Source organism: Cervus elaphus, chromosome 5 (genome assembly GCF_910594005.1).
Source record: "Cervus elaphus chromosome 5, mCerEla1.1, whole genome shotgun sequence".
NCBI lineage: Eukaryota > Metazoa > Chordata > Mammalia > Artiodactyla > Cervidae > Cervus > Cervus elaphus.
The window spans coordinates 58,432,441-58,456,049 of record NC_057819.1 but is presented as its reverse complement, the minus strand read 5'-3'; the positions used below and the strand labels follow the sequence as shown (position 1 = coordinate 58,456,049).

The 23,609-nt window shown below is 38.3% G+C and overlaps 1 protein-coding gene across 2 annotated transcripts in view; it reads left to right on the top strand.

Annotated features, from left to right (window-relative positions):
* Positions 1 to 23,609, top strand: part of TTC29 (tetratricopeptide repeat domain 29) — a 252,291-nt gene that overhangs the window by 142,999 nt on the left and 85,683 nt on the right. For both annotated transcript variants that reach the window (XM_043902567.1, XM_043902568.1), the window contains exons 10-11: positions 1,075 to 1,198; positions 11,809 to 12,037. In XM_043902567.1, the coding sequence (XP_043758502.1) occupies positions 1,075 to 1,198; positions 11,809 to 12,037 (353 nt within the window). The remainder of the gene's footprint in view (positions 1 to 1,074; positions 1,199 to 11,808; positions 12,038 to 23,609) is intronic.

Genomic DNA, 23,609 nt, shown 5'->3' with positions numbered 1-23,609 from the left:
ATCACCAGCCCAGGTGGGATGCATGAGACAAGTGCTCGGGCCTGGTGCACTGGGAAGACCCAGAGGAATCGGGTGGAGAGGGAGGTGGGAGGGGGGATCGGGATGCGGAATACGTGTAAATCTATGGCTGATTCATATCAATATATGACAAAACCCACTGAAACGTTGTGAAGTAATTAGCCTCCAACTAATAAAAAAAAAAATCAATAATTATGAAAAAAAAAAAAAAAGAAAGAAAAGAAACCTACACCTGTTAGCAGCCACACCCAGTTCCCTACCTGAGACCCCCCGCCCCGCCTCCATCGCCCCAGCCTCTGGTAACTATTAACTTGCTTTCTATCATTGTTGTGTTAGCTGCTCAGTCGTGTCCAGCTCTTTGGGACCCCATGGATTGTAGCCTGCCAGGTTCTTCTGTCCATGGAACTCTCCAGGCAAGAATACTAGAGTGGGTAGCCACTATAGATTTGTCATTTCTGGACATTTCTTGTCGATGGAATCATATCATATGTGGATTTTTTTATGTGTAACTGGCTTCTTTCATTTAGTTTGTTTTCAAAGTTTATCCATGTTGTAGCATGTATCACTACTTCATTCTTTTTTATGGCTTAATAACATTCCATGGTATGAATATAGCACATTTTGCTTATCCCTTCAATTGATAGACATTTGAATTGTTTCCACTTCTTAGCTATTATCATGATTATTGATATGAACATTTATGTATAGGTTTTTGGTGGACATGTGTTTTCATTTCTCTTGGGTATATACATAGGAGTGTAATTCTTGGGTCACATGGTAACTATTACACTTTTTGAAGAATTGACAAGTTGTTTTTCCAAGCAACGGTACCATTTTACAATACTACCAGTAATCCATAAGAGTCTAAAGGCTCACGTTCTAACTCACTGTACACTCCATCAAAGATGAGCCACATGTTTTTAAAATTTACACCCTACATTTCATTATCCTGATAACTGTCTTAACACTTTCTAAAGCAAAGACACAAAGAAATCTTCTCTTAATGTGATATTAAGTGAGATGAGACTTTAATGATTTCTTATATTTTTTTTCTAGCCAAGGACAGATGGCAGAAGCAGTCAAATACTTGAAAAAATTTGTGAAAATTGCAAGAAACAACTTTCAAAACCTGGATTTTGTGAGAGCAAGTACAATGCTTGGGGACATCTACAACGAAAAAGTGAGCATACTGTGTTTCTTGCTTATAAGGGAAAAATTTGCAGAATTTTAAACTTCTGTGTGCATTTGATCCTCATCTTCCCATAGTATGTTGTCCAGAATGGCCCCAGGAAAGCAGGACTTAGTCAATGCAGAAGGCAGTGACTGGGAAGAGAAACGCCTCTTCCTTCTTCCTCTTCCAGCTTGTTATTGTTGATCAGTCGCTCAGCCGTGTTCGTATGACCCCACGGACTGCAGCGCACCCGGTTTCCCTTTCCTTCACTACCTCTTGGAGTTTGCTCAAACTCACGTCTGTTGAATCAGTGATGCTGTCTAACCAGCTTACCTTTGCCACCCCCTTCTCCTTTTGCTTTCAATCTTTCCTAGCATCCAAGTCTTTTCCAATGAGTTGGCTCTTCACATCAGGTGGCCAAAGTAATGGAGCTTCAGCTTCAGCATCAGTCTTTCCAGTCAATATTCAGAGTTGATTTCCTTTAGGATTGAGTGGTTTGATCTCCTTGCAGTCCAAGGGACTCTCAAGAGTCTTATCCAGCCCCACAATTTGAAAGCATCAATTCTTTGGCACCCAGCCTTCTTTATGGTCTAACTCTCTCCAGTATGTGACTACTGAAAAAACCATAGCTTTGACTATATAGACCTTTGTAATAAGCAAAGTGATGTCTCTGCTTTTTAATACACTCTCTAGGTTTGTCATAGCTTTCCTTCCAAGAAGCGAATGTCTTTTTTTTTTTTCTTTTCCTTTATTTATTTTTTTTTCAGTGGGTTTTGTCATACATTGATGTGAATCAGCCATAGATTTACACGTATTCCGCATCCCGATCCCCCCTCCCACCTCCCTCTCCACCCGATTCCTCTGGGTCTTCCCACTGCACCAGGCCCGAGCACTTGTCTCATGCATCCCACCTGGGCTGGTGATCTGTTTCACTATAGATAATATACATGCTGTTCTTTTGAAACATCCCACCCTCACCTTCTCCCACAGAGTCCAAAAGTCTGTTCTGTACTTCTGTGTCTCTTTTTCTGTTTTGCATATAGGGTTGTCGTTACCATCTTTCTAAATTCCATATATATGTGTTAGTATACTGTATTGGTGTTTATCTTTCTGGCTTACTTCACTCTATAAGGGGCTCCAGTTTCATCCATCTCATTAGGACTGATTCAAATGAATTCTTTTTAACGGCTGAGTAATATTCCATGGTATATATGTACCACAGCTTCCTTATCCATTCATCTGCTGATGGGCATCTAGGTTGCTTCCATGTCCTGGCTATTATAAACAGTGCTGTGATGAACAAAGGGGTGCACGTGTCTCTTTCAGATCTGGTTTCCTCAGTGTGTATGCCCAGAAGTGGGATTGCTGGGTCATATGGCAGTTCTATTTCCAGTTTTTTAAGAAATCTCCACACTGTTTTCCATAGCGGCTGTACTAGTTTGCATTCCCACCAACAGTGTAAGAGGGTTCCCTTTTCTCCACACCCTCTCCAGCATTTATTGCTTGTAGACTTTTGGATAGCAGCCATCCTGACTGGCGTGTAATGGTACCTCATTGTGGTTTTGATTTGCATTTCTCTGATAATGAGTGATGTTGAGTATCTTTTCATGTGTTTGTTAGCCATCTGTATGTTTTCCTTGGAGAAATGTCTGTTTAGTTCTTTGGCCCATTTTTTGATTGGGTCATTTATTTTTCTGGAATTGAGCTTCAGGAGTTGCTTGTATATTTTTGAGATTAATCCTTTGTCTGTTTCTTCATTTGCTATTATTTTCTCCCAATCTGAGGGCTGTCTTTTCACCTTGCTTATAGTTTCCTTTGTAGTGCAAAAGCTTTTAAGTTTCATTAGGTCCCATTTGTTTAGTTTTGCTTTTATTTCCAATATTCTGGGAGGTGGGTCATAGAGGATCTTGCTGTGATTTATGTCGGAGAGTGTTTTGCCTATGTTCTCCTCTAGGAGTTTTATAGTTTCTGGTCTTACATTTAGATCTTTAATCCATTTTGAGTTTATTTTTGTGTATGGTGTTAGAAAGTGTTCTAGTTTCATTCTTTTACAAGTGGTTGACCAATTTTCCCAGCACCACTTGTTAAAGAGGTTGTCTTTTTTCCATTGTATATCCTTGCCTCCTTTGTCAAAGATAAGGTGTCCATAGGTTCATGGATTTATCTCTGGGCTTTCTATTCTGTTCCATCGAATGTCTTTTAATTTCATGACTGCAGTTGCCATCTGCAGTGATTTTGGAGCCCAAGAAAATAAAATCGGATACTGTTTCCACTTTTTCCCATTCTATTTGCCATGAAGTGTTGGGACCAGATGCCATGATCTTGTTTTTTGAATGTTGAGTTTTAAGCCAGCTTTTTCACTCCGCTCTTTCACCTTCTTCAAGAGGCTCTTCATTTCCTCTTCACTTTCTGCCATTACAGTGGTATTATCTGCATATCTGAGATTGTTGATATTTCTGCCAGCAGTCTTGGGTTGCTGGATGAAACCCAGATCAGCTTGGGTTTCATCCAGCCCAACATTTCACATGATATAGAAGCAGGGTGACAATATACATCCTTGTCATACTCCTTCCTAATTTTGAACCAGTCAGTGGTCCCATGTCTGGTTCTAACTGTTGCACTCACAAAGTATCACACAATTACCTTTTTTCCAAGCTCAGAGTGCTTGAGTAACCTACCCCAACTTGCCAAGCTTCTAGGTGGCAGTGGTATTCAAACTCATCCACTGAACCACTATCATATCATATCAGTAATTTTAATAATTTCAGAATTATTTAGACTTTTTATTATGAAAGTAAGAGTCTGAAATTAGTTTGAATGAATAAAATTACCATATTTAGTTTCTACAGTGGGAAACCATGCTTTTGCACAGGGCATCCTTCTCTCTGGCTCACCCTGGCTCACTGGCCTTCTCCCTGTCCTCTCATTCAGTAATAATGTTTTGTGCCCTTTAGTCCTGACTGTCCCCCTTACCCCCTCCTCCTCCCTCACCCAGTCGCTTGCCTCTCGCCTGCCCTATCTTTCTGGGACCCCTCTGTCCCCTGTGGCTGTCCCCTCTCTCTCCCCACTTTGTTGCCCCGTTTTGTGCCCTGCCCCCCATGTGTCACCCCCAGGGCTCTCTCTCTGTTGGGTGCCTGCCAGCCCTATCTCTGTGTTCTGCTGTCTGCCTCTGGTGACCCTGTATCACTGATTTTGCATTTCCTTTTGTGTACTTTTTCAGGATATAGTGATGAAAATAAGAGTCAAAGCTTACCCCCCTCTGCAGCTCTCCATCTAATGGGAAAGCTTATGTTAGGGTGGCAGAATTGGCATTCCTAATAAATATATATAGTCTTTTGAGAGGGGGTGAAGAAGAGTGTGGACAGTTTTCTTGAAAGTCTTTATTGAATTTGTTATAATAATGCTTTCTTTTAAGCTTTAAGACCAAGAGGCGTGTGGGATCTTAGTTCCCTGACCAGGGATCGAAGCCACACCCCCTGCATTGGAAGGCAAAGTCTTAACCACTGGACCACTGGAGAAGTCCCAAAACATGTGTACTCTTACCTTTTAAAAGGATTGTCCTTCAAAAGAGAGGTGCAAAAAGCACAAATTGTTTTACCCTCCTACCAAACAATACCCAGAATGCAGTTGTGTGTTTTTTTTTAACTATAACGTGGACATCAAATATCAGCCTGTATTTTCCCAATTATAGAAAACATAAGGAAGGTAAAAGCCATAAACATATCTGAGGGGTAATATTTTTATAAGGGCTTCCCAGGTGGCACTAGTGGTAAAGAACCCACTTGCCAGTGCAGGAGATGCAGGTTCAATCCCTGGGTTGGGAAAATCCCCTGGAGGAGGGCATAGCAACCCACTCCGGTATTGTTGCCTGGAGAATCCCATGGACAGAGGAGCCTGGCGGGCTACAGTCCATAGGGTTGCACAGAGTTGGACATGACTGAAGCGACTTAGCATGAATGCCATATTTTTATACTCACATTTTCTTAATTTTTTACCGAGAGTATCTTATCCACATGTAATTTATTCTCTAATTAGTAATTTTTGAAGAAGAATTTAATATCTAAAGCTAGAAACAAATAATATCCAAAGGCTGTGTCAAGTACCAAAAGTTGATATTTTTTACCAGTGTATCCCTATTCTATTATAAAATTTGGAGGATTCTAGGTATCGTGCTCTCTTCAAATTTGCATACCTTCAATGACCAGTAGTCATATATATGCCTTTGTGATTGCTTTTATCTTAATGTAGTAAACAGTCACTGATAGTGTAATATTAAGAACATAATACTGTAATATTTTTATGATATCACAGATTTCTAGACAAAGCTTTGAAACTAAAATTATTAATGTTATTCTCAGTTTTTGTGCAGTTTTCTGATTCTCTGCTGGTATTTTCTCAAGTCAGAAAATCTACCAATGACTTCTCAGGCTGAGATTGAGATGTTAAATCATTACTCTAAAAGTATGATTTGAAAATGTATAGCTAAGTGGATTAGAACTAAGTGATAGTTATTTTTTCTCCTCCTTGTCTTTTTGAGGCATCCTAAATTTCCTCCTAGTCCTGCAAAGCCATTTCCTAGAAAAACCATCAATCATTATTAGCATTATTTCATTAAAAGCATTATTTCATATATCTACTATTCAGTTGTTTATAAATGTTTCCTAATTGTATTAAATGCCTTTGTTCCAGTTAATCTACCCAAGCAATTTCACAAGCTATTTGGAACACACACTATCTATTAATGTTAAGCTTTTCCTTGAATAAAACTAGAGCAGGACAGAGGAACGATACCAAGTTTTGCCCACCTGACTGAATCTGCCCTTGGTTGTTTCTTACCTGTGACCTTGGGCAAGTTAATTCTTTCATCCTCAGGTTCCTCAGCTATCATATATCAATAACAAGACACCTTGAAGACTGGTTATCTGAGGATGAGAAATTTACAAATATGTGCATGGTTCCTGGCATATATTGGATCCACAGTAGCATTTAACTTAGTTTCTCAAACTCGGGTCTCTCTTTCCTGTAGGCTCATTCTCACTTGCCTATTTGATGTCTTCACTTAGAACTCTTCAAATATAACCTATTAAAAACTGAACTCAACTCATCCATCTTTCTCCCTAAATTCTATTTCTCTCCCTACTTAATGTTTAAGCAGGATAGAATACTATTAAGGCATTTTGTAGGCAACCTTCTCTTCTCAATCTATGAGCTCTTCTTATCTGACCTCAGATAGGCCCATGGCTTTAAATACCATCCAGATGTATATCTTCAACTCTGATCTCGCCTCGGGACTCAGGACCTGTGAAGCCAGCTGTCCCCCTAGCATCTCTCCCTGAGTGTCTCCTAATAGACATCTCAGATTTCATGTATTTCCTCCCTCCCTTGACCTACCTCTCCTAAGGCTTCCACATATCAATAAATGACAACCATTATCCACCAGCTCCATTGCTCAAGCCATTCATCTGGATATTCTTGATTCTTCTTTCCCGTCCTGCTTTATATCCAATCCAGAAGCAAACCCTGACCTTCCTGCCACCAAAACACACCTCAAATCCACCCTCCTCTCTCCAGGTGACCCACATCTGGTTAGGACACTATGTTTTCTCATGTGTACTGTTGAAGTAAGCTCTGAACCTATTTCCCCATTTCTCCTCCATCTAATCCAGTCTGTACACAGAAGCCCAAGTAATTGTTTCAAAATGTGAATAAAATTGCTTCCCAAGTGTACTAGTGGTAAAGAACCTGCCTGCCAATGTAGGAGATGTAAAAGATATGTGTTCAATATTTGGATCAGGAAGATTCCCTGGAGGAGGACATGGCAACCCACCCCAGTACTCTTGCCTAGAGAATCCTATGAACAGAGGAGCCTGGCGGGCTACAGTCCATGGGGTCGCAGAGAGTCGGACACGACTGAAGTGACTTAGCACACACTCATGTAAATAAAATCATGTTATTTCTTGTATTAAAATATTTCCATTGCTTCCCAGTCTTCTGGGCACATAAACAGAAATCCTCACCCTAACTTGAGAGTCTGTATGAGATGCATTACCTCCCCCACTCCCAATCTCTGATTTCATTGCCTTCCTCTCTCCTTATCCTCTCCGCCACAGGCAAAGGGACTTTGAAGGAGTTCTTCACACATGCTGAGCTGATTTCTACCTGAGGACATTTGCCTTAGCCAGCATGCTTTGTGTGGACTGTTCCCCAAGTGGAACTTCACATGGCTGGCTTCTTGTCACTCAGAACCTAGCTAAATGCCACATCTTCAGAGAGGTCTTCCTTGCGGCAACCTAATCAAAAGTAGCCACCAGCTCACCCTTTTGTGTAACTATAGTTTGCCATGCATCACTTATCACCATTTTCTTGTTTATGATGTTTTTCTACTCCTTGTTGAATGTGTCTGGAATAGAAGCTTAATGAAAACAGAGAACAGGTCTGCCCTTTTTTTAATTTCTTTCCAATTTCTAGAAGAGTACCTGCACAGGGTTCAAAATATTTTTCTGAACAAAAATACTTGAGTTCATTGACTTGATCCATAAATTTGTAACCAATTTCAAGCCAGTTGAGAGTAAGTAGTCCCTTTAAAATTCCAAGCTTCTGCTTCATTTTTGTTCAATATTTTGACATTTTGAAAAATTGCACTGAATCTTTAAAAGCAACTCTAACAGTGCTGACACTTGTCAGTCTATCTTTTAAGGACCTCTATAAACAGCCCTCATCATACCTTTTCTGGCTTTATATTATTCATGAAATATATTCTAATTGTATTATTTTTCAATATTTATTTATTTGGCTGCACCAGCTCTTAATTTGCAACATGTGGGATCTTTAGTTGTGGCATTTGAACTCTTAGTTGCAGCATGTGGAATCTAGTTCCCAACCAGGGATCAAATCCAGGCCCCCTGCACTGGGAACACGAAGTGTTAGATATTGGACGGCCAGGGAAGTCCCTCTAATTGTATTCTTAACAGTAATTTCAAGAAATAATATTATTTATAAGACCACAATTATAATATTAAACTCTATTTGGAAATATACAGTTTTCTCTAATTATTATAGTGCTATTATAATTAAAGTTAACCCATCTTAAAAACATTCTAATTAATTTACCTTTTGCTGTATAATGATAGAAGATGGACCACCCATCCCACCCTTCCGATGTGATTGGTTTTCAACTGAAAATATATCATCAATATAAAGGAGTCAGATGAGAATATTTTAGGGAAAATAAATAGATGTAGACCCTTTATGAGATCTTTTATCCTCTAATGAGGTCAGAGCATAATCACCTAATTAAAACAATGGTAGTTCCAACAGCAACATGGTAAGGAAAATATGTAAGAAATGATTCCTCCTTTGTACTAAGAAAATGCCCATTTACTTTGAGCTTGCTCATTGGACGAAGTGATGACAATTTAGACACTAAGAAAGATCACAATAATGCATGAAAATTCTCTTATAGTGTAATAATGCAAGTTTTGTTTCAAGGTCTATGATGTCATCAAGATCCTGTCCTGAAATTGTCCACTGAATGCTTGTTAGTGATATTTATAACATTAAATGAAGTTGTTTCTTCCAATAAAATGCACTTATGAGATGCATAAATTCATTTCTATATATCACTTCTGTATCCTCAAACTCATATTTGAGATTGCCAGGATTAATTACTGGAATCTTCTGAATTTTCTAATAGAATAGGAGGATTCCCTGATAACAGGAACTGTGGAAGGTTGGACAGAACCTTTGAAGAGGGGATTAAATTTAGATGGTAAACTCCTTAAGAGTAAAAGATCTGGAATTACAAAACACAGTAATGAAACCTTGCTCTAAAAAGGTATGTATAAAAATTCTTGCATCAGAGAAGAACTGATATTGTATTTCTTAAGAGAGCCTTCAACTAGAGAAATCTAGGTTGATAGCAGTTTTATGAAAGGTATGTGTGTCTCAAGATTGAACTCTAGGCACAATTTGATGGAAGAATGATTACCTAATATAGAAGTATTTAGGGGGGAAAGCATTTGTTTAAAAAAGGCCTAATAACAGTTAGAATACTTAATAAATGAATACTTCCACCAGCAGTAGGGCTTTCCTGGTGGCTCATTTGGTAAAGAATCCGCCTGCGATGCAGGAGACCTGGGTTCAATCCTTGGGTTGGGAAAATCCCCTGGAGAAGGGAAAGGCTACTCACTTCAATATTCTGGCCTGGAGAATTCCATGGACTAGAGTCCATGGGGTCACAAAGAGTGGAACACTACTGAACGACTTTCACTTTCACTTTTTCACTAGCAGTAAGCTTGCCTGCTTGTATAAACTTTATTCATTCCTGAATCTCTACCACCTGGCAAATAATAGCTGTTTATTGGATGAAAGAGCTTGTTTCAACATAATAATATATCAAAATAATTCTGGAAATTCAAATATATGTTCAGTTATTTATGAATAATTCTCCTAAATTGATATTACCACCTGAAACAGTCCAGTGGTTAAGACTTTCACTTCCAGTGCACTTCCAGCGCAGGAGTTACATGTTTGATCCCTGGTGGGGGAGATAAGATCCCACACACATCTCAGCCAAAAGCCAAAAACATAACCAGCAGAAGTAGTATTGTAACAAATTCAATAATGACTTTAAGAAAAAAATGAACACCCTAAAGCTCAGGATGATAGCTAGAATAATAATTAGATACTTATACGTCTCTGTTTTTAAAAATAGAAACATTTGGTCTAGCCATGTATTTTCATCTATTTTGTCCCATATCTTTGATATCTAACAGAACAATTTATAATTTTAGCTAGTTTTATTTTCATATTCAATATTGATAATATTTTTCAATCATATAACTTATTTAATTGGCATACAAATGTATTTGGTACAGTTTTATATTCTCTTAATTGCAAAATCTAATTCTCATATAAATCCTCTTTTAGTGGACTTCCTTGGCAGGCCAGTGGTTAAGACTGCGCTTCCACTGCCTAGGGTGCGAGTTTGATCCCTGGTTGGGAAACTGAGATCTCATATACCTTGGAGTGTGGTCAAAAAAAGGATCTAAAAAAATCCTGTTTTATATTTTGAAATAAGAGAAAGAATTGTTCATCTTAACAGGCAAAAATTGTTATTGATGAGGGAGTCTGTTTTAGAAAATTTAATTAGAATGAGCCATTTGAATAGTTCCCCTAAACTGTCCCTGTGGGCATATAACAGGGTTATATGTGCTGTACATGTATATATCATAACTGTCACATAAGCCCTACTCTTTCTTTCCTCCTCACCTTGCTAGCAGCCTCTTTATTCAATCAGTTTTTCTGCTCTTTGGGTTCTGATTGTACAGAGGTGCATGGTTGTTGAGTATGCATCTTACCTGTACTGACATATAGTATAAAGCTGTTTCAATGGTGATTTTTATTTCCAGTTACTTCATAAAATGCCATGAGAAAAATGACTTGAAAGCTTATAGTAAATAAAATATTCCTCTTCAAAAGACTGTGCATTCATGTTTTCGTGTGTATGAAAGAGAGAAGGAGAGAAAGGAGAGGGGAGGGAAGGGAAGGGAAGAGAATGGACTTGCCAGGGTTATAAATCAGTGAAGAAAGGAAATTTTCATTCCCTAGAGTCTTTGCAAGTATAGCTAATCCTAAAAATAAGATCCTCTTTTGAGGAAGAGTTTTAAGGAGGATTTTTAGAAGACTTGGAGGTGGCAGAAATAGTCCCTCTCAGACTCAGTTACATTATTTGTAAAATAGGGATGATATTTCCTCATAAGGTCACCTATGAAAGCTAATGACTTAATACCTATGAAGTACTTAGCGCTGTCCTCACACTTGGCGAGAGTTAGGTAAATGTTACTTATTTGTAGACAGTAGGTTTTAGAAAGAGCAATGAGAATGAGAAAGAAAGGAAGGAAGAAAGAGAGAGAAGGAAGGAGGGAAGGGGATGGGAAGGGGAAAGAAAAAACCTTGAATCTTTATAATTTAAAATGTTGCAAAGGATTTGGAGAAAACAGACATTTAAATGACCCTTTGAGTTATGCTAGTGCTGTGGTCAAGATCGTATTTTTTCAAAATGTGTCTTCTTCCACATTCTGGGTCAAGAATGATGTGTGCACATGGGAAAACACAATAACCAAAGGGCAGCAATATTCATCCGTATTCACCTGCCTTTGATTAAATGAGTTGTCTAGGGTGATCTCTTGCTGTGCCTGAAAGCAAAAGCCAGTTAAAAAGATTTCATTTGGTAAATCCAATGCTACAAGTACGAAAATTCTATCCAAATCAATGTGAATTGTTTCACTCTTTCACAAACTTCTTTTTGCTTCTACATATTAGATTGAACCATACAAAAAATGCTAATATTTGGCCATTTTTTACCTTAAAAACTTAGGTTTCGGAGCATTCTACCTGGTTGATACACCTTTCTTGGTGATTTAATTTTAAGATATTGCATGGTTAGTAATCACAACTTTTAAAAGAAAACTTACTCTGAGAGATCCTGCTTGTCATCTTTCTTCTTGAAGATAAACTGCTAAAACTGTTGAAAGATCAGTGTGGCACATGCCAAGGTGGGCAGATATGTGGAACAGTAAACTAAAAATTAAGAAAAAATATTTCTCTTACATCTTTAGGGCCACTACAACAAAGCTTCAGAATACTTTCAGCAAGCTTTCAACACAACAGCAGACATAATGAACGTATCTCTGATGGATGAAACTAAAGTTCATTACGGAATAGCAAAAGCTCATCAAATGATGCTGACGGTTAACAGCTGTATAGAAGCTGCAGATCTCACCAGCCTTGACTACCTGCTGTCATGGAAGGACAGTAGAAGTGACATTACACCTGATCCAACTACCGGTAAGGCGTTGGTTTTTATTTGTTTGTTTGTTTGTTTCAGTTGGAGGCTAATTGCTTTAGAATGTTGTGTTAGTTTCTGCTGCACAACATGAAACAGCTGTGAGTGTATATACATCCCCGCCCTCTTGGGCCTCGCTCACACCCCCACCCACGTCATCACTGAGCGCCGAGCTGAGCTCCCTGAGCTGTTGGCTGGCTATTTTACACACGGTCATGTTTGCATGTCAGTGCTACTGTTCGTCCCAGCTGTGTCTCCTTCCCCCACTTCGCTCAACTCAGTTCTCTACATCTGCATCTCTATTCCCACCCTGCACATTCAGGCTCATTCGTACCCATTTTCGATTCCATGTATGTGTGTTAAAATACAGTATTTGTCTTTCTCTTTCTGACTTGCTTCACTCTGTTTGACAAACTCTATATTCATCCACATCACTACAAATGACCCAATTTTGTTCCCTTTATGGCTGAGTAATATTCCATTGTATATATGTATCACAACTTCTTCTCTGCTTTTTGAGAACACTGTAGATTTTTGTATCATTCTTAATGGCTAAGTCATTTTCATTATAAAAGTTTATTCAACCATTGGCGATTTTAATTTTAGTGGTAATTTTAAGTTTATTTATTCATTGCTATGTGAATGTTGACTGCATTTTCATACTATATTGTAACTTCAATGTTTAAGGAAAGCATACAGTAGTGATAATGTCTTATTCAACTTGACAAATCACCATTTTTTCAGTTATCTTAAATACTCAACAGTAGGTATTGATCAATTGTAAGGAATATGAAATAGGTTTATGTTTTTAAAAATGTTCAGTGTTGTACCTTACCGACAAGAGCAAGTGTACGTAGATGCTAATTAGTATTATACTCTTACTTTTCTTATGATAATCAGTTTTCCTATCTTTCTCTAATTCAATTGTGACAATTAATTGAGAAAATATTTGATAGTAATTTCTCTTAATCCTTACTTTTTCCTACATAATTTTCTTGTGATAATTAGAGTAGTCTATTAAAAACAAATAGCTAGAAGTGGACGTAAGGGTCGATTTTATATGTCAACTCGACTGGGTTCTAGTCCCATTTAAGAACTTTAGGATTTTTAAACAATTTTTTAAAATGCTGCCTATGAAAGGCCTTTGGACTACATAACTATTTGCTTGTAAATCAAATTTTTAAAGCAAAATATTTTAAATGTTTGAGAACTCACATCAAATCGTAAATCAACATTTCATAATATAAAGGGGCATCTCCTGTCTGCATTTTAACTTTTTACACAACTTTTAGAGGTTACTTTTCCACTTACAGTTATAAAACACTTATAAAATATTGGCTATGTTCCTCGTGCTATACCATATATCCTTGAGTCTATCTTACAACCAATAGTTTGTACCTTTCACTCCTCCACCCCTTGTAGCCCCTTCCCCATACTGGTCACCTGTAGTTTGTTTTCTGTATTTGTGAGTCAGCCTCCTTTTTGTAATATTCACCAGTATGTTGTGTTTTTTAGATTCCACATGTAAGTGATATTATATGGCATTTGTCTTTCTCTATATGACTTTACTTAGAATGCCCTCCAAGTCCACCCATGATGCTGCAGAAGGCAAAATTTCATGCTTTGTGATGACTAAGTAGTGTTCCTGTATGTGTGGTGTGTGGGGGGGTACTTGTTCTCCATCCATTCATCTGTTGATGGACACCTAGGTTGCTTCCATATCTTGGCAGTTGTAAATAATGCCAGTATGAACATTGGGCTGTTCTTTTTGAATGAGTGCTTTTTTCGGCTATATATTCAGGAGTGGAATTGCTGGGTATCTCCTATTTAGTAGTCTTTTTTTACCCTTAGGTCATTTACATGAAACAATAATTTGTTTGGCTGTTTCTTTCCTCCATAGAATAAGTAGTAAATAATAGTAAACTTGGCACAAAGAAATTTTATTGACTTTTACATCAATAGAATACTGCTTTGTGACTATCTGTCCTCTAGGTAGAAAATAAGTAAAGGTCTCATTTAATAGAAGCACAGTAAGGGGAAGCAAGATGAAATCTTCAGAAGTGGATGGCTTGCTGAATTTCAATGTGCAATTTCAAGTGCTCAAAAAAATTTACAGTCAACAGTTAACTTTCACATAATACTTTGCTTATTCGGGATGTTGTCTTGTCATATATTTGGGCATTTGTTCTGTAGTTTTGAATTATCTTCCCTTTAGGCTCTCACCTTTTCTGCCCAGGAGCTAAAGCAGTGAAATTATGATCCATCTATTAGATTACTTGTTTTGGCAAATGGTTTGGTGCAGAATAAGTTGAGTTACTCACATTTTCAGATTTAGTTGGAATAAACTATAACCAACACAATGATAACCATGAAAAAAATATATACTCCTCAAAACTAGCTTCAGATCAGAGTCATGTGTTCATTTATTGCAGTCTTGTTTTTGGCTTTTTAAAAATCTCTTTTGCTTTGCTTTAGTCTATAAAGCTACTTATGTTTCTATTCTTTTTACATTTTATCTCCCCATTTTTTATAAGGGCATGTTGTGTTCTAAAGGGCTTAAGAGCAAACAAAAATGCACTTCAAAATATTATTTAGACATATAAAATACAAAGAGCAAAATGAATGAACAAAAACAAACACATAGATACAGGAACAGAGTAGTGGTTGTTGGTGGTGGTGGTGGTGGTTTAGTCACTAAGTCATGTCCAACTCTTGTGACCGCATGGACTGTAGCCCACCAGGCTCCTCTGTCCATGGATTTCCCAGGCAAGAACACTGGAGCAGGTTGCCACCTCCTTCTCCAGGAGATCTTCCAGGATCAAGGACCCATCCTGGGTCTCCTGCATTGGCAGGTAGACTCTACTGACTGAGCCATCAGGGGAGTCCTAGAGTATTGGTTACCACAGGGGAAGTGGGGGAGCAAAATGGGTGAAGGGGATCAACTATATGGTCATGGACAAAAACTAAAATTTGGTGGTAAGCATGCTGTAAAGTATACAGAAGTAAAAATAGAGTGTTCTACACATGGAACTTATGTTATAAAACAGTGTTACCATAATAAGAAAATAAAGAGTATTATTCAGACAGTAAAAATTCAGCTATTCATGTGGTGGAGAAGATTAAATTCTCCATAACTCTATAAAATTATACACTCTTGTTGATTCATTTGACCAAAACTAGAAATTTATGCCTGAATGAGCTATATCATTATAAAAGTGAAAAATACTAATCTTTCAGATTCATGGTAAATGAGAATTAACATACTACTGGTATACATTTTTAGTAGTAGGTATTTTGTTTGTACATAAAACCTGTAGGATATTATCAAACACCTTATTTGTTTTACGCTAAAATTTTGTTGTTTTTAGTCACTAAGTCATGTCCAACTCTTTTGCGACCCCATGGCCAAAGCCCGCCAGGCTTCTCTGTATATGGGATTTCCCAGGCAAGAATACTGGAGTGGGTTGCCATTTCTTTCTCCGGGGGTCTTCCTGACCCAGGGATTGAACCTATGTCTCATGCATTGGCAGGCAGATTCTTTACCATCCAGCCACTAGGGAAGCTCCACTAAAATTTTAAAATGCTTCAAAATTATTTCTTAAACCATAACTCTTATTACTCTGTCTTTGCTCTGTTTAAAAATTTTCATGGAGTCATTCCTGTTCACAAGTTAAATACAAGCTTCTCAACCTTTTTTGACCACCTACCTCCCCTGTCTACACACACACATACATACACACCATAATCCTATTATTTGCCTTACTTTCAGCTAACTCCAGCCCCCTCCAGAGAAATCTCACCCACCTTGAAAGGTCCTTCTCAAATACTGAGATCTTCCCTCATTCTCTTCTCACTTAATATTGTTCCTTCTCTCTCTTCTCATATTAAATATCATCCATTTCTCCAAGTAGTTTTCATTTGTCATATTCTGCATCTTATCATGGCCATTTCTATACTTGCCTTGTCTGCCTGATCAGAGTAAGACTCTCTTGAAATCAGATTCAAATTCTTGATATTCCCTACAAAAGAAGGCATGTCTGACACCTACTAGGTACCAAGTAAATATTTGTCAAATTAAATGAATTCAAAGTGTCTATGTATGCCCTCGGCATGAGCTAGTTTGTATTAACTACTGTTGAAAACAAGATTTGTAGTTCCCTGCCTCCTTAGAAAATATGGGGAAAAAAGCTGTAATGATCTAATACTGTATTTTTGATTTACCATCCAATTATAACATGAATGGAGGATAACACCAATATGATGTTGACAAAATGAAGAAATGCAGAAATATTATTTGGAAATCTGAGGAGCTTTTAGTTTTTCAAATTTTGCCTTTCTTCTCTGAAGAGGCATCTTTAATCTTGCTATTGAGGGGTCCCAGGTATTCAGTAACAAGCAGATCAAAGATTTGAAAGATACACTATAAAAGCTGTGAGGTTATCTTCACCTCTGAGACTTACATCCTCCAAACAAATCATTAGCTCACAGAGCAGGCAATATTCTTTTAAGCAAAGGAACATGACCTCCTAAGGGAATAGAGCAGTGAGAGCACTTGGGTCTCTAGATGAAATAGAACAGTGATTCACTGGAATCACCTCTCATCTCTGTCTTTCAGAGGGAACATAGCAAATATAGACACCTCTATACTCTTCTAATACATTAAGATATGGTGGGAATGATTTCATATTCCTCCTTCCCCTGCCAGTAGTAAAATAAGAAGAGATTCTCCTCCCAAATTTGAGAATTTAGAAGGAATTCAAATTTTATTACAGTTCAATAGAATTATTCAAATCTGAAGCAACAGAAATTGTTTGGCTCTGGAAAGCTTAATCTAGGAATTTCTGCTGATTTCTCCACAATATAGTTTATTTTCCTTACCAGAACTAGTATCTGTACCATCATGAATTTTTTTCTAATGAAAAGCTAATTCATCTTGCCTTTTGGAGATCACAGACCCTGATGAGGAGCAGTGACACAGAAGCTAAAGCTTTCTTTATCCAACTTAATAGAACTGTTAACCTAGAAATGTGATTGTGCATGCTAAGTCACCTTAGTCGTATCTGACTGTGTGTGACCCCATGGACTGTAGTCCACCAGGCTCCTCTGTCGATGGGATTCTCTAGGCAAAAATACTGGAGTGGGTTGCCAGGCCCTCCTCTAGGGGATCTTCCCGACCCAGGGATCAAACCCGAGTCTCTTATGTTTACTGCATTGCAGGCAGGTTCTTTACCACTCCTGTCACCTGGAAAGCAAACATGGTTGGGCACTTCACTGATGATATCGAATCATGGTCTTCATGCACATTCTCATTGTAACCAAGTGTAAATTGTATCAGGTAAATAGGATACAAATCCTAAATATAGAAATAGATGAGCTTTGTAACCAAGTGTAAATTGTATCAGGTAAATAGGATACAAATCCTAAGTATAGAAATAGATGAACATGCTGGCTAGTCAGTAAAGATACTTACTGTTTTCTACAAAAAGGCATGTGAAGGTTTCCTTGAGTGCCAGAGCTATCATCCTAGTTTTATAAATCATTTAATATTCTCCAGTTCAGTTCAGTCGCTCAGTCGTGTCCGACTCTTTGCAACCCCATGAATTGCAACACGCCAGGCCTCCCTCAAATTCATATCCATCAAGTCGGTGATGCCATCCAGCCATCTCATCTTCTGTCATCCCCTTCTCCTCCTGCCCCCAAATCCCTCCCAGCATCAGGGTCTTTTCCAATGAGTCAACTCGTCGCATGAGGTGGCCAAAGTACTGGAGTTTCAGTTTCAGCATCAATCATTCCAGTGAATATTCAGGACTAATCTCCTTTAGGATGGATTGATTGGATCTCCTTGCAGTCCAAGGGACTCTCAAGAGTCTTCTCTAACACCACAGTTCAAAAGCATCAATTTTTCTTAAAGGAAAACAATAAAAAAGCTTGAATTTGTCTCCCAGCCTTGGTTTGTGTTGGCTTGTTGTGTGGTTCTTGGTTTAATGTCAAGCCACATTTTCTCACCCTATCCTTTTTTTTTTTTTTCACTGATGAATTCATCTATTATAAAGAATGTGAAAAAGCTACATTCACATGTGTGTCTCATGTTCTCTTATACTTTGATTGCTACTTCTGGAGGGAGATGTTATGAAATTAGCAAAAAAGTCAGCAAGCAGGTTTTATATCATCCTGTGTTCAACCAGGATGACCTATTGCAACCTTTTTCTAATCATGTGTTCAAAAACATGACACATGAAAACATTCTAGTGAAAACCATGGCCGAGTCAATGCTCAGCCTACTGGCAGCTTAGTATCATTGAGAGAGACTGTTACTCAAGAATCTGATGACCTGGGTCCTAATACCACATTGAGCATTAATCTGCTTTGTGACTTTTGGCAAAAAATTCAAGTCTCTTTAGCCTGTTATCTCAGGTTCAAAATAGGTCATTATAAGATTCCTCTGGAACCGACCACAGTCCTACCATAAGAGCATCTTCTAAATAAGTAAGGTACTTTCTAGTCCTTAAAAATACAATCTAAATCTTCATGAGCATTTTATCTGTTGTTTTCCCCCCACAAACCCTGGTTTCTGAGAGTTTCCATAAGAGGTAATTTTATTATTATTATATCAAGTGGCTGTATGACTGCTAGGTGTATTATTTGACTCTTCTGCTAGAATTTATAATAAAGGAGTGTCTAGATATCAGATATCACAGGCAGTCTAACTTCTCCCTGGTTGGCACTGCTGAGGTTGCTAAACCTAGTTAACCATTTTATCTACAGCCTTTCAATTCATCTATCATCAACCTTATGTCATACTTCTCCTCAGTATTTCCTCAGCCCCTACATTTTCCCCACTGTTCCTGGAGCTTCCAGTTCCTATACACACCTGCATCTCTGTTCATCATTACCCCATCTTCATGCACTTTAGTCTGTGGCTATCTCTGAGCCCCTAAATTTGATACCACCCCTACAGAATCACTTAGTCGTGTCCGACTCTTTGTGACCCCATGGACTATACAGTCCATGAAATTCTCCAGGCCAGAATACTGGAGTGGGTATCCATCCCCTTCTCCGGGAGATCTTCCCAACCCAGGGATTGAACCTAGGTCTACCCGCATCGCAGGTGGATTCTTTACCATCAAGCCACCAGGGAAGCCCACAGTCTCTTTCCATCTTCTGAAAATGAGTTAAAAAAAATCTTCATGAATTCTTTTTTAGTTTTATAGAAACAGGACCAGATTGAGTTCTGAAGTACTAAAGAAATTAGTTGGTCCACGTGTTTTAGTTCCAAATGTTCTCAGGTCCAGGGGAAGGCAGTCATGCAATAATCTGAAAGACAAAATGGATCTATGATCCAGTTCTTTATAACTCCATCCCAGGATTCTTCCATGCATGACATTTCATTACATATTTCTTTATATCTAGTAGGATTCATAGCTGACATTTTGAAAGATTATATTTTAAATTAAAGTCTAGATAAAATATTGAGTGAAAAAAAAGTGGGACTTTATTTTTGGCCAAGATGGGAGTACAGGGAACATTTACCCTCCTATCTTAAACAACTGGGAAAAACAAACAAACAAAACATACAAGACAAAAGTTTACAGAAATCAGACAACATACAGTGCAGGACAGTGACCCCTGAGAAGGGGGGACCAAGTGAGCTGAGCTGTATGATTTTCCCAGCAGACTGGCGTAGAAGTTGCCAGGCTATAACACAGGGAAGGGAACCAAGACAGAGGCAGCCCAGGAGACTCCTTGGTTCAAGGAGACTGAACTGGGAGTTCAGGGAGATCAAGATGGCTAGAGTTCACAGCTAAGAGTGCAGTAAATGCCCTACATACGAACCTTCAGGTTGCAAACTTTCAATGATGCAAACATGTGTTTGCATGTCCAGCCCCATGCGTTAGTCTGTGTGTCTGGCACACATGGTCATGTGTGTGTGCAGCCTCTACAAGCAGCTGTGCTTCTCTTACCACACAGCACTGGATAGGGTACAACAGTGTAGTATCTATTTCACGCTCAGGGTGTCCCGTAACAAGCATAAAGGCAGTGGTGATGCAGCTGGTACTACTGTATTTTTCGAGGTACTGTACTGTAAGATTAAAAATGTTTATTTTTTGTGTTTGTTTTTTATGTATTATTTGTATGAAAAACATAATACCTATTACAGCACAGGACTATATAGTCGATTCTGTTAGTTGGGTACCTAGGCTAACTTGATTGGACTTAAGAAGAAATTATGTTTATGAATACGCTCTTGGAGAAGAACTCGTTTGTATGTAGGGGACTTACTTTACTAGAAAGGAGAGAGCTATAATAGAAGGAGAGAGAGAGATTGAGTAAGTGAGAGCTCCAGAGGTCTGCAGACTCTTCATCTGCATACGGATAAGTATGTGCATGCAAAGAAACTGCCAAAGACTGGGGAAAGAACCACCCCAAAGGCTCAGACGGAATGGTCACCTAAGCTCAGACAGAGCCGAGGATCATGTGTGCACCCACCATCCAGAATGGAGAAGCCTCATAGAATATGGGGCATCAGGTGGAGGACTCATAAGGGCATCATCTCAACAGTGGAGAAAAATGGTCTCTGGATGAGAGACTACTTTGGTCCCTCCTTGTTGTTGTTCAGTCGGTCAGTCATGTCCCACTGTTTGTGACCCCATGGACTGCAGCACCTCAGGCTTCCCTGTCCATCTCCAACTCCCGGAGCTTGCTCAAACTCATGTCCATTGAGTCAGTGATGCCATCCAACCATCTCCTCCTCTGTTGTCCCCTTCTCCTCCTGCCCTCAATCCTTCTCAACATCAGGGTCTTTTCTAATGAGTCAGCTCTTCGCATCAGATGGAAAAAGTATTGGAGCTTCAGCTTCAGAATCAGTCCTTCCAATGAATATTCAGGATTGATTTCCTTTAGGATTGACTGGTTTGATCTCCTTGCAGTCCAAGGGATTCTCAAGAGTTTCTCCAATACCATATTTCAAAACCATCAATTCTTTGGTGCTCAGCCTTCTTTAGGGTACAACTCTCACATCCATATATGACTACTTGAAAAATGTTAACTTTGACTATAAGGACTTTTGCTGGCAAAGTAATGTCTGTGCTTTTTAATATGCTGTCAAGGTTGATCATAGCTTTTCTTGCAAGGAACAAATGTCTTTTAATTTCATGGCTGCAGTCACCATCTGCAGTGATTTTGGAGCCCCCCCAAAAAAAGTCTGTCACTGTTTCCCCATCTGTTTACCATGAAGTGATGGGACCAGATGTCCTGATCATTGTTTTTTGAATGCTGAGTTTTAAGCCAGCTTTTTCACTCTCTTCTTTCACCTTCATCAACAGGATCTTTAGTTCCTCTTCACTTTCTGCCATTAGGGTGGTATCATCTGCATATCATGGTTGATATTTCACCTGGCAATGATATACTCTGCATAAAAGTTAAATAAGCAGGGTGACAACATACAGCCTTGACATACTCCTTTCCCAATTTGGAACCAGTCCATTCTTCCATAATCCAGTTCTAACTGTTGCTTCTGGATCTGCATACAGGTTTCTCAGGAGGCAGGTAAAATGGTCTGGTATTCCCATCTTAAGAATTTTCCACAGTTTGTTGTGATCCACACAGTCAAATGCTTTAGCGTAGTCAATGAAGCAGAAGTAGATATTCTTCTGGAATTCTCTTGCTTTTCCTATGATCCAATGGATGTTGGCAATTTGATCTCTGGTTCTTCTGCATCTTCTAAATCCAGCTTGAACATCTGGAAGTTCTCTGTTCAAGTACTGTTGAAGCCTAACTTGGAGAATTTTGAGCATTACTTTCCTAGCCTGTGAATGAGTGCAATTGTGTGGTAGTTTGACCATTCTTTGGCATTGCCCTTCTTTGAGATTGGAATGAAAACTGACCTTTTCCAATCCTGTGGCCACTGCTGAATTTAAAAACAAGTGTCAAATGGATCAAACTGTTTTAAAGTAACTTAACTGAATCCTAGAACAAAGCTCAAGAATATTTCTAGGAATAAAAATATATAGCACCCAAGGTAAAATACAAGGCTTCCCTGGTGGTTCAGTGGTAAAGTATCTGCCTACAATGCAGGAGAGGGAAATTTGATCCCTGAATTGGAAAGATCCACTGGAGAAGGAATTGGTAACCTGCTCCTGTATTCTTGCCTGGGAAATCCCATGGACAGAGGAGCCTGGGGAGCTACAAGTCCATGGGGTCATAAGAGTCGGACATGACTTAGCAACCAAACAAGAGACAAAACAAAAGGTAAAATACACAATATCTGGCATCCAATAAAAATTATATAGACATGCCAAGAAGCAGATAAAACTCATAAAGAGGAGAAAATATATAAATAGAAACTAACCCAGAAATGCAACAGATAATAGAATTTGTAGACCAGGGCAGAAACAGGATATTAAAGCCATATTCCATATATTCAAGGATATAACAGAAAGATTAAATATATAGAGTCTGGAAAGATTTTAAAAAGCCAAACTGAATTTCTAGAAGAAGAAAATGCCCAAGATGAATAATTTAAAAAAAAACAACACTTTGATGGATTAGCAGCAGATTTAGATAATGCAAAGGAAAAGATCATCTTTGGAGACATAGCAGAAGAAACTATCCAAAATTAAATACAGAGAAAACATACTGAAAGGATATGAATAGAGCATTTTAGAGAACCATGGGTCACTTCAAGAAGCCTAATATGTAAGTAATTTGGAGACCTCCAAAGAAGAGGAAAAGAAGAGGGACTTGAAACATATTTTAAAAAATAATGAAAGGCTGATTTTTTCTGAATTTGATGAAAACTGTAAAACCACAGATCTAAGAAGCTCAATTAACCCTAAGCAGAAAAACATGAAAATTAAACCAAGGAGCATCATAATCACAGTATTTAAAATCAGTGATAAAGAGAAAAATCTTAAAAGGTCCTTTGTAAGGGATGAGGTGGAACAAACATAATAAGAGCTGAAATCTCCCTGGAACCATGTAAATCAAAAGAGAATAAATAAAGTAACTTAGTTAAAGCACTAAAAGAAAAAAGGGCCATCAAAATTGAAATTCTATACCCAATGAAAATATCTTTCAAAAGCATAGGTAAAATATTTTTCCAAGCACACAAAAGCTGGGAAAATTCATCTCTAACACGCCAGTATGTGAATTCTATGCTTAGTCACTCAGTCATGTCCGACTATTTGCAACCCATTGGACTGTAGCCCGCTAGGCTCCTCTCTCCATAGGACTTTTTCAGGCAAGAATAGTGGCGTAGGCTGCCATTTCCTCCTCCAGGAAATCTTTCCAACCCAGGGAACAAACCCTTGTCACCTCTGTCTCCTGCATTGTAGGTGGATTCTTTACCTGCTGAGCAATCAGGGAAGCCCAACAAATGTTTCACTCCAGGCAGAATAAACAGGAAATCTAGTTAGAAACCTGGATGTACATAAGGCATGAATAAGAAAATAAGAAATATTTTAGTAAAAATAAAATCTTCTTCTTTTTAAAATTCCTTGAAAAAAAAATAATTGTTCAAAACAAAAGTAATAACCAAGTTTTGAAGAATTTATAACAAATATGGAATTCAATTAA